The following is an 18,764-nucleotide window of genomic DNA, read 5'->3' as shown; positions in this document are numbered from 1 at the left end:
CGGCGCGGCGTTGGGGGCCCCGGGCTCGGCCCCGCCCGGCCGCTGGGTCGTGGTCCCTTCCGGCTCCGCGCCCGCGGGAGGACAGTTGGGCGGCGTCGCTGCTCGGCCGCGGGCGTGGAGGAGGAGCCGGGGATCCCGGCGGCCGCGGCCCCGCCCCCCGCGGGCTCCGGGAGCCTGCTCCAGCCCGGCCTCCCGCGCCGACGCGCCTCTCGGCTCCCCACTGTGCGTCCCGCGCCGCGAGCAGGTGCGTGGGGTCTGCAGGCACGGGGAGGCCCGGCCCGGGGCCCTTCCTGCGCGGTCGGGCGCACGCCCACACGGTTGCTTGCTCTTATTTATTTTGATTTATTTTTAAAGATTTCATTCATTCATTCATTCATTCATTCATTCATTCATTCACTCGAGACCCAGAGAGAGGCAGAGCCAGGCGGAGGGAGCAGCAGGCTCCGTGCTCGATCCCGGGACCCGGGGTCACGCCTGGGCCGCGGGCAGCCGCCCCCCCGCCGAGCCCCGGGGTCCCCGCGGTCCCTGGAGGGGGACACAGCGCGAGTGCGGCGGGCCCGGGGCCCAGCCTGACGTCCCCGGAGCCCACATCGGCCGGCGCACGTCTGCCCGAGCGGACGGGGTGAGGATGGGCCAGAAAACTTGGGCGGCTTTGGGACGCGGGGGCGAGCCCGAGCTGACTGGCGCCTGGCCCCGCAGGCGTCGGGGCGAGCAGGAGGCCTTGGCTCGCGAGACGAGGTGCTTGGAAGGTCCGCGTCGTTCGTGCCCAGAAGGAGGGACAAGGGCTCCCTCTGGGGCGGTCTCCGCAGCGCTCCAGGGGACACCGAAAAATAAATGAATGAAAAAGCGTTATCAAGAGTCTTCTCCTAGACACGTATCGCACACCCACGAACGGAGGATCCATCGCTGAAGAAGACTCCAGTGTCCTCTCGAGTGGCTCGCGGTCCAGAGAGGGAGACCCACAGGTACGAGGGATGCGGTGTGGCAGGCCACAGGCCGGGTCCCTAACTGGTTTGGGGGGGGGGGTTGTGGAGAGATTGCCAACAGGAAGTGATGTGCAAACAAGACCTCAAGAATGAGTACAGATTAGCCAGAAATGGGGTGGCCACGCCTGGGCGGCTCAGCGGTTGAGCGGCTGCCTTTGGCTCAGGGCATGATCCTGGAGTCCTGGGATGGAGTCTGGCATCAGGGTCCCCGCAGGGAGCCTGCTTCTCCCTCTCATGCAGGCTCCATGCACCGGGAGCCCGACGTGGGATTCGATCCCGGGTCTCCAGGATCGCGCCCTGGGCCAAAGGCAGGCGCCAAACCGCTGCGCCACCCAGGGATCCCGGATAACAATCTTAAGAGAAAAGAAAAACGGGGTGACAGTTGTGGGGAGCTGGAAGAGATTGTCCAGGTAGAGGAGACGGAATGTGTGAGGGCAACAGGAAGGGCAGAGGAAATACAAAGGCCAGAATAGGCTTGTAAGCCACGGTACAGTTACCCCGAGGCAAAGGCCACAGGTAGTCTGAGGGCTTGGAAGGATGGGAGGGAACCAGATTGGAGTCTATTCAGAAAATACTGGGTGTGGATACTTGGCTAGAGGGGAAATAACAGGAGGCTGGTAGAATAACGTAGATTAGACACTGGAGTGGCACGTACTAGAATGGCGTCAGTCTGTGAGGGGCATAGTGGCTGCGTTTGAGAATTAGTTGCTGAAACTGGAAAAAACTTGATTTTGAACATAGACGATGAGGGAATTAGAAGATTCAAGAATGACGTCCAGGTTTCCGGCTTGTGAAGCTGGAGAGGCTGGTAGCACCATCTGCTAAGGCAGAGCATACCTGGTGAATTCAGGAGAAAGCTGCTGTTCACACCTGGACCTGCGAGTGGGAGGGGCCATTTCAGACACTTAGGGGGAGGCCATCTAGATGTGTATCTGAGGCCCATCAGAGATCCAGGCTGGAACTACAGAAAAATAAGTCATCAGAGGGGCATCTGCCTTGGGGTCAGATCGTGACCCCGGGTCCCAGGATGGAGTCCTGCATCAGAGCTGCTCCCCACGGGGAGCCTGCTTCTCCCTCTGCCTGGGTCTCTGCCTCTCTCTTCTCTATGGGTCTCTGATGAATAAAGTCTTTAAAAAAAAAAAACAAACTCCACTCACAACGAAACCACTAAAACCTGTGAGTCAACAGACTTTGATGCTAGATTCTATAGGTTAGATGTGTTTTTTTCATTCTTTTTAACCGACACTTAGAATTAGTTAACCACTGTCCTTAAAAAGCAGCCTTCTCACGAGCTTCTTGGACATCGCAGTCACCCAGTTCATTCCGCTTCTGTGCCCACTCCTTAGTCTCCTGGAGACTCTTCGTCCCCTCTGGCTGTCTCCAGGCTGTTTTCTGTCCTGAGCCTGCACCAGGTGATCTCACATACATTTATGGCTTCAATTGAGCATCTGTAATCCGATGATATTTTTGTTTATTAGGGGACATGAGCAAATGGGAGTGGCAGGAGAGCAGGGAGCCTGACATGGGCTAATCTAATTCCCTCATCATCTATGTTCAAAATCACCAAGTTTTCACAGTTTCAGCAACTATTTCTCAAACGCAGCCACTATGCCCCTCACGGACTGACGCCATTCTAGTACATGCCACTCGAGTGTCTAATCTAGATTATTTTACCAGCCTCCTGTTATTATTTCCCCTCAAGTATCCATATCCAGTATTTTCTGAATAAACTCCAATCTGATTCCCTCCCATCCTTCGAAGCCCTCAGACTACCTGTGGCCTTTGCCTTGGGATAACTCTCAACCACGGAGCCACCCAGGCATCCCTATGAATGGGTTTTGAAGTGGAGACAGAATTTGGAGAACCCTTATGAGAAGTTTAGCCGATTCAGAGCAAAATATGGCAACAGGTGGAGGTCAACATTTGAAGGTTTTTCAAAGATGTGAGAAACTTAAGCACATTTAAATATTGGTGTGAATGAGTCAGTATAGAACGAAAAAAAAAAAAAGCAAAATACAAAAGAGGGAAAAAACCAAGGAGTAAGTTCTCTAAAGGAGATGGGAAAAGAAATGGTGTGTCTCCAAAAAGCTCCTTCCTCTTAGAAATGTGGGCCAGAAACTGGGTTCTGCGAGGGCTCCCTCAGGATGCAGGTTATCCAGCACTGTGTACCTTTCAGCACTGTATCTGGAAGAAAATCCTTTATATTTCTGATAAATAGTTTGAGGTACCCTCATTCCATTTTAATGGAATTTAAGTGGGGTAGGGTCAACACTTGTGATCACACTTGCTTAATTTTAAGTTCCCTCCCCAACCAGACAGTAGTTTTTAAATAAAGGCAAACTGTATTCAAAGTATGTATGTACCTTAAGAACCAACATTCACAGCCTGTGATGGTCTGCAAATGTGCTATTCTCTAGCCTTGGTGAAATTGTTCTACTTTGCTAGCCCTACTTTAAAAAGGCCACCAGCTTTTACAAACGTGTCCTACTTTATCATCACGTGTGGGTGCATGCTGTTGAGTCAGTAATCTCCCCTCTAAATTAGATGCAGTCTGACTGACCACTGGTTAACGGTGACTGATGACGTCTGAGGCTTTTTGCTTTTATACCCGTATCCCTGGACCTTGGGAAAGATGTCAGACTCTCTAAGGAGGAACTGTACGGTCTTCTCTTAGCTCCACATTGCTTGAAATCATGAATCAACATCATTTCAAGTATTTGATCTACCATTTGCACCCCTGGCTCTATTATCTGTTATTTACATGGGATCATCCTTAAGGGAATACAACTTTTGATATTGTTTCAATGTTAATAGTTCGATATTCTGGACCAACTGTTGAACAGAAAACTTCCTGCAACAATGGAAATAGGTTGGGAGTTCAAACCCTAAGCTGGGTTCCATGCTGGGTATTGAGCACTGGGGATGAGCACTGGGGGTTATATTTAAGTGATGAATCATTAAATTCTACTCCTGAAACCAGCACTACACTAACTTGAATTTAAATAAAAATTTAAAATATAGCCACAGTGACCCTTGGTGATATCACTTTTGCACTTGATATTGAAGATCATTCATATATAATGGTAATCCCATTGAAAGACTTAAAATGGGGCAGCCCGGGTGGCTCAGCAGTTTAGTGCCGTCTTCAGCTCAGGGCGTGATCCTGGAGACCCGGGATCGAGTCCCACATCGGGCTCCCTGCATGATGCCTGCTTCTCCCTCTGCCTGTGCCTCTGCCTCTCTCTCTCTCTCTGTGTCTCTCATGAATAAATATAATCTTAAAAAAAAAAAAAAAGACTTAAAATGTGATAAAATGTTAGCCAATGAACACTTAATAAAAAGCTAGTAGTGACTACCACTGTTCATTTAATTTTGCCTATACCTTGCTAAGTTTCAAAGCAAATCCATTAAAGAGAAAGGTACATCCATATTCCTTTTTAATAATTTAGCATGAGATTTTAGAATATTTTCTCTTAAGGATCCTTCTTTACTGATAACGAAGTTAATTGATACTACTAACCAAGTTACTACTAATAATTATTAATGGGTAAATATTAATTTCTAGCCTTAGTAGTTAAAATAAAAAAAGACTTGGCAAAGGCTATAGGGCAAAGGCAGACAAACACAAAAGCTTTCATACATAACGGTTTCTATGACACCTCAGCTGACACTTTATGGAAAATAGTCCTATTGAAAAAGAAGGAAAAGTTGCTGCTAAGGAATCAAAAACAAAACCAGATCTCATACTAACAGTAGCTAAAAATTATCAATTTCTCAGATGAGAACACAACCTACTCATGATTGAAGAGTAGTTATGGTTTGTGAATGATGTAAGCAATTTGGCTAGGAAAGAACCAAAGGACAGGAACCATATATAATTCCAATTTGGTTAATTTATATGATGAAATAGTTAATTTTACTCACTAATATACTCAAACTTTCTCTTTACTCCCAATATTTCTAAAACTTTAATCACATAATTCAAATTAAGGTTATTTTTATTTTTTAGCAAGCAAACTTTGATGCTAGAATACGATAGGAAAAAAGCATCTCAAAAAGAGATAGAATTATAGTTAAATATAAAAATAAGAAATGTAGCCTCTTGATATGGCTAAATTGTTGTATTTAAACATTTAAACTACAGTTTGAGGGGTGGGGGAAGGAGAGGCATTGAAAAGGTTCCTTTACATCAAAAAGGATGAATTTTGAAAGGAGAAAAGCAATTTATGAACCTATGGACATATTACTGGAGAGAAAAACTACCAAATTCCAAAAGTTAAATCTAATTGGAAAAAAATCTAGAAAGAAAAAAATTCTGCTTTCAACTAAGTCTTTTTGGTCCATTTTATAGAAGAGCTTATTTATTCTTTTTCCAAATGGGTATTTATTATTTGTACAGATACATAAAAATGATTCCCGTTTTTTAAAACATACTAAAAATATACATTAACCACAAAAAGCACTTAACTCTGACTGGAAAGAAGATGAGCATGGTTATTTGCAAAAGAGCAATAAACACAAAAAGCAAACATAAATTATGACAAGTGTACATCCATTTTTGATAAAAATAAGTTCTATTTTTACATTAACACTTTATTATAATCTTCTATATGAGATCCTCCGACCTTATTTACATTTGCTATGAAATTTCTATTAGCATGTATAACTCAAAGGCACTCAATTCAGAGGTTTATAAGGTCCTGAGCTTAAGTAGGAAATAGGATTCCCAACCAAAATTTGAACATAAATAATTCTGAAGATCAGAGAATATGAAAATGTTTAAAGTATAATATTTGGTACATAAATAATCCATGACCAAGAATAAAGTACAGAATGTCAAAGAAAAGACCACGTAAGGCAAAAGAATATCCTCAGGTTCAAATTGATTTTCTCCCCCATTCAAGTTCATTTGAAAGTCTAAAGCTGATTTTGTTAAAAATCCTAAGAAAACTAAATTAAAAGCAAAGTAAAATAGCATGAAAATGCTTACATTAAATAAAAAGTTCCCCAGCTTAGTCTCCAAAACCACAAAAAAAGTATTTAATGATTAAAAATGAGCACAGCTTAGAGGAATAGCAGAATACGAGGAGGAATTAATGAGCAGTTGAAAAAAATTAGAGGACAGCTTTAACTGTAACAATTGCAACAGCATTTATAATTAGCCATTCAAATAGTTTCTTTAGCATTCTTTTAGCCAAATAAAAATAAGTTTATAGGTAGATAACTGACAGTCACTAACATTAGGTAGGATCAAAGTTTAAACCAAAAATTAAATCTATATTAGGCTTCAGAGAGATATGAATTTTACCTACAGCGATTTTCTACTGATGTTTAAAAATTAAAAGCATGAGTCAACATCTTTGTAACAAATGATTTGACAGACATTTTCTTGGCTTTAAAATGTTTTTTTTTCATATATGCATAGAAATGTAATGAGCATAAGAATAGTCTTCTGTATTATCTGTACAGTTCATAAGGCCTTTGTCTTTGTTAGTCACCTTAGACGTGAATATCAGGAGGGCCATTAAATTAAAGCTGGCCGAAAAAGTTTTCAAAGTGCTACTGTTCCCAACTGATGAGATCCTCAGTTTTCTGGATTTTCTGGATGATTATTTTCAGTTCTTTTTTCTGGTGATATATACAGGAAGTTACAGCAGATGTACAAAGGGAAGATGAGAAGTCTGCTGTCCAAGTTCATCACTACTTGTTCCTATAAAACAAATTTGTAGCTTTAATAACAAGAAAAAATAAAACAGAAAACCAAACTGTTGAATCCAGTTAACAGAAGGAGATCATATGGTGGTTAAGAGCTTTGCATCCAGGGGCACCTGGGCAGCTCCCTCGGTTAGGTGTCTGCTTTTGGCTCAGGTCGTAACCCCAGGGTCCTGAGATCAAGCCCTGCATTGGGTTCCCTGCTAAGCGGGGAGCCTGCTCCCTTCTCCCTCTGCCCAACCCTCCTCATCCTCTCTCTTTCAAATAAATAAACTCTTAAAACAACAACAAACAACAACAAAACAAGAGCTTGCATCCAAAGTCTCAAAATCACTGTTCAGATCTTGAAACTCCTACCTACTCCTACTGGTTGTGATGTTGGGCAAGTCAATGACTTGTCAGCTGCAGCTTCCTTACTGTAAAATGAATAAAAATACCTACTTCATATGATTATAGTGAGGATTAAATGAGACACAGAATTGACTCAGCAAATTGACTCAGCAAAGCCAGCCATGTAGGAATTACTCAGTCATGGTAGTTATTTTCATCATGAAAAATTTCTATCCAGTATCTACATAACGTATGAACAGATGTAGTCCAGAAATACATAGCAATTTGGATTCATTTCATGATGGCCTTTATTTATTGTTTTTAAAAAGATTATTTATTTATTTGGAAAAGAGGGAGAGAGCAAGACACAAGCTGGGGAAGAGGAAGAGGGAGAAGCAGACTCCCCACTGAGTAGGGAGCCCGATGCACAGCCGGAGCCCGATGCAGGGCCCGATCCTGGGACTCAATCCCAGGACCCCGGGATCATGACCTGAGCCCAAGGCAGATGCTTAACTGATTGAGCCACCCAGGTGCCCCTCCTGATGGCCTTTACGTATTGCAAATAATAGGGAAGGTGGGAAGTCATTATTAGCACCAATAAGCATGGTTCCCATATTCCCACTAATTTTTTAAAAAGATATTTATTTATTCATGAGACACACAGAGAGAGGGGCAGAGACACAGGCAGAGGGAGAAGCAGGCTCCCTGTGGGGAGCCTGATACAGGATTCCAACCCAGGACCCCGGGATCATGCCCTGAGCCGAAGACAGATGCTCAACCACTGAGCCATTTATTTAAGCCCACATTCCCACTCTTGTCTTAGATTTTCCACTGTCTCTAATGCAAACATATTATTTGTCTCTTGGAATTTAAAATACATTATCTTGTAAAATCAATTTCAGGCTCAATTAAATCAGTACACATGAGAATGCCCTGAAATCTCATAGAGACAGGAGTCGATCCTGTACCTGAAAGGCACAAATGTGATCATCTTTCATTCTACAAATCTCCATTTGGAACCCTGTATGAACAGCATTTGGTGAACAAAGTCATCAGAGTAAAAAGAGCAACACTGGAACTTCTACTTTTTGAATACTTACATTCTTTGCAGTAATATACATTAGTTTTGCTTTATTTTATACATTTTGAAGAATGTATTATTTTTTTAAAGATTTTTTAGTTATTTATTTATAGAGATGCAGAGAGAGAGAGAGAGAGACGCAGAGACACAGGCAGAGGGAGAGGCAGGCTCCATGCAGAGAGCCTGATGTGGGACCCGATCCAAGGTCTCCAGGATCACGCCCTGGGCTGCAGGCGGCGCTAAACTGCTGCGCCACCGGGGCTGCCCTGAAGAATGTATTATTAAGTACTGTTTAAACCTAAAGTTTTTTATTTTTTACTAAGAAAGATGCTCCTGCAAAGAAGGATGAACACACTGGAACATGTGAATGATTGGTGTAGGCTTAACTGGACATAGCTTCTGTGGTGCAGGAAAAGCAAGATAAATTGGATAAAGAGGGTAAGGAACACGAACACACACACACACACACACACACACACACACACACAATATCTCTAGATACCTCCAAATGGGGGAAGTGGTGTTTTTAAAAAAGTGTTAGTGAATAAGATGGGTCAGATGATGGATCAAGTGAGGGGATCACCTAGGCTGATGGTACTAACCGGGTTAGCAGAGAGAAATGATGTCAAACATAGTTGGTCTCTAGAAGCTTGAATCACTCTGGTCTAGACAAAGTTTGTAGTTCCAACCCAGGTGAAGACACACTAACTGAATTTGTTGAGCACATATACTTTGACGATATGTACATTTGATGATTAAAAACCAAGATTCAGTGCCACAACAAAACAAAGAGTCCAAGGAAGATTCTAGTATTTCAATATAGGTAGGGCTGGGGGTGGGGGTAGGTCTAAGTGCCAACTTTGAGAAAAGAGGGGAGCCATGTGGACATCACCTGAGAGCTGAACGGACACACTGATTTCTGAATATTAGGTTCTATTAATTCTCAATCCCCATCCCCAAACTAGAGAGATCTAATCTTAGCTTTACTAAACCTCTAACTCCACCCGAGGGCTCAATTTACAACTGTTTGCACTGAAGCAACATAACGTTCATTTCCTTTCTTCCCCTACAGAGTGGAAGCTGAGAAGCCCACACATCACAGCATCAGACAGAGCGGCAGCATCTTTCTAGGTCTCCATTTCTACTTCCAGACTGTTACTTCTCCATCTTCATTTACAAATCCCTGCTTCTCTGAGGCTCATCACTTATTCTGTACTATAGCTCTATCACTTCCCCACATGTTCCATCTAGGTCTAAATTCCAAGGATTTATAAATCTCTCTACTGGAAATCGTCACCTAGATATAAAGCAGCCCCAATTCAAACCATCAGCTACTTGCTACTACCTCTTCTTTTGGGGCCATCTACACTTTCACTCTTGCAATTTGGCTTGGACTGCCCACCCCGGCTCTTGAATGTCTCACCAGGTTGCTTTTTTTGCTCACCCCTCAAATACCAGTGTCCCCTAGGTTTCTGTCCTGTCAGATTCTCCACACAGTTCCTGGAGGCCACCTCATCCAGTTCTTCCTAGTCTAGGCATTCTTGTAAACCCCAGACCCATTTACCCACTGCCCATCACACTTTCCCCTCAGTGCCCTGAAATTAAATATGGCCTAAGCTGAATTCATTATCTTTTCATCCTCACTTTGTCACGTTCATTCTCCTTCCTGTAATTCAAATCAAAGGAAAAATTACCATAAATCAAGTTGCCCAAGTCAGAATATTAGGAACTATCTTTACTCTCTTCCTTCACATAATTAGGCATCAAATTCTACCAACTGCACTTATTTCTAGAACCCATCAACACTTCTTCATCTCCACTGCTACCTTCCTTAAGTTAAGGTTTTCATTATTTATCTGGATTATAACAATAACTTCTAACTCTAATTATTACCATGTCTCTAATCCTTCTTATACAATGCTAAGACTCTTCATCTTTTTTTTAAAGATTTTATTTTTGGGGATCCCTGGGTGGCTCAGTGGTTTAGCACCTGCCTTCAGCCCAAGGCGTGATCCTGGAGTCCCGGAATCGAGTCCTACATCAGGCTCCCCACAAGGAGCCTGCTTCTCCCTCTGCTGCCTGTGTCTCTGCCTCTTTCTCTCTCTCTGTGTCTTTCATGAATTTTTTATTTTTATTTTTTCACGAAAGACACAGAGAGAGACAGAGAGAGAGGCATAAATAAAATAAAAAAATAAAATAGTTAATAAAAACGTTAGATTGTGAACCTAACAATAAAAGCTCAAACCTTTTTGCCTACCGAAACAGTATTGCAAGAACTGCTAACTCATGCCCCCATGCATAAAAGCATGGCTTTTTCAACTTTTATAGGATAGAAGTAATCCGTTGGTCTTAGGAACAAAACAAAAAATTTGGTGCAACTCCAAATAAAAGTAATAAATATATTCGCTTCCTGCATAATTACAGCCTTGATCATACTTACTCTGCCAGTTATTCTAACTTCTACTAAACTTTACAAGAATAAACTATACCCATACTATGTAAAAACAACTACCTCTTACACATTTATAATCAGCATGATCCTTACAATAATATTTATTCACTCAGGACAAGAAATAATTATCTCAAACTGACACTGAGTAACAATCCAAACCATAAACTATCCTTGAGCTTTAAACTAGATTATTTCTCAATAATTTTCGTACCTGTAGCTCTCTTCGTCACATGATCCATCATAGAATTCTCTATATGATACATGCACTCAGACCTTTACATTTACCGATTTTTTAAATATCTCCTCATATTCCTTATCACTATAATAATTCTAGTCACCGCAAATAACATATTCCAGCTATTCATCGGCTGAGAAGGGGTAGGTATCATATCTTTCCTACTTATTGGGTGATGGTATGGCCGAACAGATGCAAACACAGCCGCCCTACAGGCAATCCTCTACAACCGCACTGGAGATGTAGGATTTATCATAGCAATAGCATGATTCCTGTTAAACCTAAATACATGAGACCTCCAACAGATCTTCATAACAACTAACAACAACCTCAACCTACCATTACTTGGCCTACTACTAGCAGCCACTGGTAAATCCGCCCAGTTTGGCTTACACCCATGACTCCCCTCAGCCACAGAAGGTCCAACCCCCGTATCGGCCCTATTCCACTTCAGCACAATAGTTGTAGCAGGAGTGTTTCTACTCATCCGCTTTCATCCCCTGATAGAACAAAGCCAAACTATTCAAACACTCACCTTATGCTTAGGAGCTATTACAACACTATTCACCGCAATCTGTGCCCTCACACAAAATGACATTAAAAAAATCGTAGCCTTCTCCACTTCAAGTCAACTAGGACTAATAATTGTAACAATTGGCATCAACCAGCCCCATTTAGCATTTCTACATATCTGCACCCACGCATTCTTCAAAGCCATACTATTCATATGTTCAGGGTCAATTATTCACAGTCTAAATGACGAACAAGACATTCGAAAAATAGGTGGACTGTTTAAAGTTCTCCCTTTTACCACAACCTCCCTTATTATTGGTAGCCTCGCACTAACAGGCATGTCCTTCTTTCACAGGATTTTACTCCAAAGACCTAATCATCGAGACCGCCAACACATCGAATACCAACGCCTGAGCCCTCTTAATTACTCTCATTGCCACATCCCTAACTGCTGCCTACAGTACTCGAATTTTATCCTTTGCATTACTAGGCCAACCCCGTTTTAACCCTTTAATTCTCATCAACGAGAATAATCCACTCCTACTTAACTCTATTAAACGTCTCCTCCTTGGAAGTGTATTCGCAGGATATATCCTCTCCCACACCATTACACCTACCACCATCCCACAGATAACTATGCCTCATTATCTAAAAATATCTGCCCTTGCAGTGACCATTTTAGGTTTCATCCTGGCACTAGAACTAAACCTCACAATACAAGGGCTTAAATTTAATTACCCGTCCTACACCTTCAAATTTTCAAATCTTGGCTATAATCCAACCATTATACACCGCCTCACACCTAAGATAAGCCTGTCTATAAGTCAAAAATCAGCATCAATACTCCTAGACTCACTCTATTTGACTAGAAAATATTTTACCCAAATCAATCTCACATTTTCAAATAAAATCCTCCACCTTAGTTTCTAACCAAAAACTTTCTCTCCTTTATAATTACCATTACCCTTAGCCTACTAATCCTTAATCAGCATGGGTAACCTCCATAATTACCAACACACTAGTCAACAACGACCAACCAGTGACAATCACTAATCAAGTACCATAACTATATAATGCCGCAATTCCCATAGCTTCCTCACTAAAGAACCCTGAATCCCCAGTATCATAAATAACCCAGTCTCCCATTCCCTTAAATTTTAATACTACCTCAACCTCATCATCCTTTAAAATATAGCAGGCAGTTAACAATTCAGATAATAAGCCAGTAATAAAAGCTGCTAATACAGCCTTATTAGAGACTCAAACTTCAGGATATTGTTCAGTGGCCATAGCAGTCGTATAACCAAAAACTACAAGCATACCTCCCAAATAAATCAAAAAGACCATCAACCCTAAAAAAGACCCCCCAAAATTCAACACAATTGCACAACCAATCCCACCACTAATAATCAATACAAGCCCACCATAAATAGGAGACGGCTTTGTAGCAAAACCTACAAAACTCATTACAAAGACAATGCTTAAAATAAATACAATGTATGTTATCATTATTCCTACATGGAATTTAACCATAACTAATGACATGAAAAATCATCGTCGTATTTCAACTATAAGAACATTAATGACCAACATTCGAAAAACTCACCCACTAGCTAAAATTGTTAACAGCTCATTTACTGATCTCCCCGCACCATCAAACATCTCTGCTTGATGAAACTTTGGATCTCTGCTAGGAGTGTGCTTGATTCTACAGATTATAACAGGTTTATTTCTAGCTATACACTACACATCAGACACATCAACAGCCTTTTCATGAGTCACTCATATCTGTCGAGATGTTAATTACAGCTGAATCATCCATTATATACATGCAAAGGGAGCCTCTATATTCTTTATCTGCCTATTCATACATGTAGGATGAGGCTTATACTATGGATCCTTATGTATTCATAAAAACATGAAACATCGGAATTATTCTCTTATTCGCAACCATAGCCACAGCATTCATAGGTTATGTCCTACCATGAGGACAAATATCATTTTGAGGAGCCACAGTCATCACAAATCTTCTCTCAGCTATCCCTTATATTGGAACTAACCTAGTAGAATAGATCTGAGGCGGCTTCTCAGTTGATAAGGCAACCTTAACATGATTTTTTGCATTCCATTTTATCCTCCCATTCATCATCGCAGCCCTAGCAATAGTCCACCTATTTCTACACGAAGCTGGATCCAACAACCCCTCAGGAATCACATCTGACTCAGACAAAATCCCATTCCATCCCTATTATACAATCAAAGACATTTTAGGAGCCCTACTTCTATTTTTGGTACTGATATCACTAGTTTTATTTTCGCCAGACCTACTAGGAGACCCAGACAATTATATTCCTGCAAAACCCCTCAACACTCCCCCGCACATTAAGCCTGAATGATACTTCCTATTCGTCTACGCCATCCCACGATCCATCCCCAATAAGCTAGGAGGGGTTCTTGCCTTAGTATTCTCCATCCTAATTTTAGCAATTATCCCCTTACTTTACACGTCCAAACAACGTGGAATAATATTCCGACCCCTCAATGTTTATTCTGATTACTAACAGCCGATCTACTCACATTAACATGAATCAGGGGGACAACCAGTAGAGCACCCCTTTATCATTATTGGCCAAATCGCCTCCATTCTATACTTTACCATCCTCTTAGTCCTACTACCAACTATCAGTATCATCGAAAACAATCTCCTAAAATGAAGAGTCTTTGTAGTATATTTATTACCTTGGTCTTGTAAACCAAAAATGGAGACTAATCACCCTCCCTAAGACTCAAGGAAGAAGCACCAGCTCCACCATCAGCACCCAAAGCTGAAATTCTTCTTAAACTATTCCCTGATAACAAACCCTCCTCTATTCATATACTGCAGCAACTCTACTGTGCTATGCCAGTATGTCCAAAATTTCTTTTTTTCCCTCCCCTATGTACATCGTGCATTATTGGTTTGCCCCATGCATATAAGCCCCACAGGGAGCCCGATGTGGGACTCTATCCCAGGTCTCCAGGATCACACCCCAGGCTGCAGGCGGCGCCAAACCGCTACGCCACCGAGGCTGCCCTGGACAGTCATTTTAAAGTGCAATCTAAACAATAGAAAATGTGTACACCATTTGACAAGAATTTTCCCTCGTGGAATTAATCTTTAAAAAAACCAGAAAAATGTGTGAAGATATATGTACGTGTTTTTATAATAGTGAAAAAACAAAAAACTTTACCCCCAAAGGAGAAATTATTTAAATCATAGTATATCCAAAATAACTAATATTATGTAATAATAAAAATGACATTGTGGATATACATTTTATTGATAAGAAAAGCTATATATAACAATGTGGAAAAATAGGTCATAAAATAACAGCAAGATCTAATTTTGGTGTTATCTTTAAGTGAGATAGGTATGATTTTTCTTTCTGCTTTTTTATATTTTCCATTTTTTTCTTTAACATCTATAGCCTATATAAAACACACATATGCAACTCCCAACCACAACCCTTCCAAAGCTTTCTACAGATTTCAGGAAAAAGTCCACGCTCCAGCCTCAGCCCATCATGCCCTGGCTCTCGTCCTACTGAACTCTTTCAAACCTCCCTCAGTTCCTCCAGTGACCCTTGTGCTCTCTTGCTTCCATCTTATTCATCAACTGAGGCTTCGTTCAGGTATCCATTCCCTTTTCAATTTTTCCAGGAAAGGAAATTTTCCAGGAGCTGTTGTCCCTTCTCTTCCTCCCCCAAAAACCACACCTGCCCTCAACCCCACGGTCAAAGTTAGAAACTTCTCCTTCAACATTACATTTATACAATACACAAATACACATTATACTGTATATTTATATATATATATATAAATAGATAATATATATAAATAGATATATTCATATATAATATATATTTATATATATATAAATAATATATATAAATAAATATAAATAGATAATATATATAAATAGATATATTTACATATAATATATAAATATTTATATAAATATATTTATATATAAATATATAAATAGATAATATAAATAAATAAATAAATAGGAACACAAGTTCCTCTTTATTTACTCTACTCCTAGCACAGAACCTAGCACTCTGCAGGAACTCCAATGTTTGCTGAACAAACTCAAGGAGCACTTGAAATACAGTTATCTTGGCCTGGTGCTTTAAATCTCTGGTTGTTTATGACATTCCAGGTAGAAAGTAAGGATAGCCATTGTTCATGCAGCTCCAGAAGGACCAACAGAGTTCTACTGAAGGCAGATTTGAACTTCTATTATCTATCTTCTCAAATACTATCTACCATGTGAGAGAGTCAGCTCATTGTTGCTAGAATTGCAACAAGTGGAGGATCCTCTATAAGAATGTCGTTAAAGGTGTTCTTATACAGGGTATGTGAGGTTAGAGCTACGTGAGGTGAGAATTATCACCCCAAGGTTCCTCGCAATGCTAAAATCTGATGTTCTGTAAGAGGCTCTTCAGTCTGAAAAAAACTGCTAACTGCTAATAATTTATGTGAACTCTAGGCTCTGAACCCTTTATTAAAACAGTATGTCCCTTGGAATGGTGGTTAGTCTTAACAGAAGTAAACTTCCTTAATATATATATATTTTTAAAGATTTATTTGAGAGAGTGCGTGTGTGTGCTTGCATGTGTGCACATACAGGTGAGCAAGAGGCGGGAGGAGCAAAGGGAGAGGGAGAAGCAGACTCTTCACTGAGCAGGTTGCCCAATGTGATACAACATGGGACTCGATCCCAGGACCTGGGATCATGACCTGAGCTGACAGCGCTTAACTGACTGGGCCACCCAGGCGTCCCCAAACTTAATATTTTAACAGATCTCATATTACTTTTTGAAATGGTTTACTTTCTCATCATGACATCTTGAAACTTCTACATGCATGTGATACATGAGGAAACAGATGGCTTTAGAGAGAGTTTTGGGAATATTACAGATGCTTGCTACTTTACAAACCTGTTATGCTAAAGCATAACGTTCTCTTAATATTCAGAAGCTATGGAGACATACTGGATTATCTTCAAGGTGTTTGCTAATAATCTATAAATAAATGCACTTATGAACACACTGGATAAAGCAATTAAGATTCATAGCTTTCTGAAGAAGTTATTCAGGATAAACAATTATTTCCCTATTATCAGCATTTCCCTGCCCCTCAAATCAAATTGAGTTTTCTTTTTCCTCTTTTTGTCTTAGTTACACTTTTAATAAAATGAGGGCAAACTATGCATAAGTGAACAGAATATTTCCATTCCTACCTTCAAAAAAACTTTTAAGCCAGTCTTTAAATCAAATGTTAATTCTACTTAAGAATTTTCAAGAGAGGATTCAAAAGACAAATACCAGAAAGGTAATCAAACATACCTGGTCCTTTTCAAGTGTAAGTATTTGATAGCCAGTTGTTCTACTACATATTAGTTTTCCACTACTATCAAAAGAGGCCAAACGTAATCTAGGATTAAAAAGAAAAACAGAAATAACAAACATATGATCTTTTTTTAAAGATCTTATTTCCAAGTAACCTGTACACCCAACATGGGGCTGGAACCCACTACCCTACAATCAAGAGTTGTGTACTCCACTGACTGAACCAGCAGGTGCCCCTAAATGGTTTTTTAACAACAGATTAACTTAAACATGCTCTCCCTCACTTTAATATTTAACGTTTTCACTTTTTCTTCCATATTCTTTTATTTGATAAAAAGTCTTAAAAAGTCTTTTCAAATTCTAAACTGACCCTGTTACAGATTTATACGCTTGTGCTATTATACGTACCTGGGATCTAAAATAATTCATAAATGTCTTTTTGTTGTGGTAGAACATACATAAAATTAAAATACCATTTCTAGGTTTACAGTTCTCAGCCTTAAACACAGCCTTACGGTCCTGCGGTCAGCACTGCCCTCCACGTCCAGAACTTCCTCCCGCCTGGACTCTGCACCCAGCGCACACGGATCCCCACCCCACCTCGCCACTGATGCCATTCTCCTTTCTCGGTGAAACTGTCAGTCTACGTACTCTGTATGAGTGCAATCGTACCCTATTTGTTTGTGACTGGCTTATTTCACTTAACATAAGGTCATCAAGGTTCATGTTGCATATGTGACAATTTCCTTTCCTTTCAAGGCTGAATAAGATTTCATTGTAGGTACGGACAATATCTACATAGAGCTCTGCTGAGGGACACGTGGCCTGCTTCCACCTTCTGGCCACTGGGAATAACGCTGCTGTGAAAATGAATATACTGATATCTGTTCCAGACCCTGCTTTCAGTTCTTTTGGGTAAATACCCAGATGAGAAATTGCTGGATCATATGCTAATTCTATGTTTAATTTTTTGAGGAAATGCCATTTCATTTTCCACCTAGGACACACCATTTTATATTCCCACCAGCAATGCACAAAGATCCAATTTCTCCACATCCTCATCAACACTTTTTGTTGTTTTTGATAATAGCCATTCTAATGGGTTTGAGGTGCTATCTCATTATGATTTTGATTTGCATTTCTCTGATGAGTGATGTTTCATGTTTGAAAAGATGCTCATTAGCCATCTGCATATCTTCTTTGCAGAAATGTTTAAGTCCACTGCTCATGTTTGAATAAAGTTGTTTGTCTTTTTGTTATGGAGTTTTAGGAGTTCTCTAAAATTCTAGATATTAGCTCCTTATCAGATACATTGTTAGCAAGTATTTTCTCCTATTCTCTGGGTTGTTGCCTTTTTACTCTTGTGCTAGTGTCCTTTGGTACACAAGACTTTAACTTTGATGAAGTCCAATTTATTTTTTTCTTTTGTTATCTCTGCTTTGGTGTCATATTGAAGAAAGCACTGCCAAATCCAATGTCAAGAAGATTTCCCTCTATGTTTTCTTCTAAGAACTGTTTTATAGTTTCAGCTCTTATGTGTAGGTCTTTGATCCATTTTGAGTTAATTTTCGCATATGGTAGAAGGTAAATATATGACTTTAAAAAAATCCATTCATTAAGCTATTTTCCAATTCATCAGCATCTTCTCCAGAAAGAGCCAGCTCAACTATCCGGCAAATTTGGGACATTTGAAATCCCACAGAAAGTGAAGGACAATACCAGACATGTTTTCCTGGAAAAATACCTTGCTGTTTTTATATTCTGGACCTATAATCTGCAAGAACAGCAGCAAGGCAACAACTTCAAGTCTATTACCAATCCTGTATCATTCATATTCTATCTAGCCTATTCTTTCTGACATACTAGATCCAGACTTTTTTATTTTGATTACTACTAACATGTCACAGCAATAAAAGCTTATTATTTCTTTGCACATTCATATATATTTTCATATATATTGTATCTTATCAAAACTCTACTATGGTTGGTGTAAATTATTGGGTTTTATTTCATTTCTTTTATTTTTACTGGAGTGAGGAGGAGTGGGGCAGGGAAATTCATC

At 40.4% G+C, this 18,764-nt stretch overlaps 1 protein-coding gene and 1 long non-coding RNA gene across 3 annotated transcripts in view; one reads left to right on the top strand and one right to left on the bottom strand.

The window, feature by feature from the left end:
- The first annotated feature begins 69 nt into the window (after positions 1-69).
- Positions 70-18,751, top strand: LOC121491168. The gene is made up of 3 exons (XR_005987889.1): positions 70-965; positions 9,182-9,240; positions 17,185-18,751. It is a non-coding gene; the product is annotated as an uncharacterized LOC121491168 (long non-coding RNA).
- The window catches only part of GMCL1 (germ cell-less 1, spermatogenesis associated), a 51,832-nt gene continuing 38,609 nt past the window's right edge, over positions 5,542-18,764 (bottom strand). For both annotated transcript variants that reach the window (XM_041755690.1, XM_041755689.1), the window contains 2 exons: positions 16,700-16,787; positions 5,542-6,696 (listed from right to left, as the gene is read on the bottom strand). In XM_041755690.1, the coding sequence (XP_041611624.1) occupies positions 6,571-6,696; positions 16,700-16,787 (214 nt within the window). In that variant the 3' untranslated portion in view covers positions 5,542-6,570. The remainder of the gene's footprint in view (positions 6,697-16,699; positions 16,788-18,764) is intronic.

The sequence above is a fragment of the Vulpes lagopus genome, chromosome 5 (assembly GCF_018345385.1).
Source record: "Vulpes lagopus strain Blue_001 chromosome 5, ASM1834538v1, whole genome shotgun sequence".
Classification (NCBI taxonomy): Eukaryota; Metazoa; Chordata; class Mammalia; order Carnivora; family Canidae; genus Vulpes; species Vulpes lagopus.
This window is presented reverse-complemented; position numbering and strand designations above follow the sequence as displayed.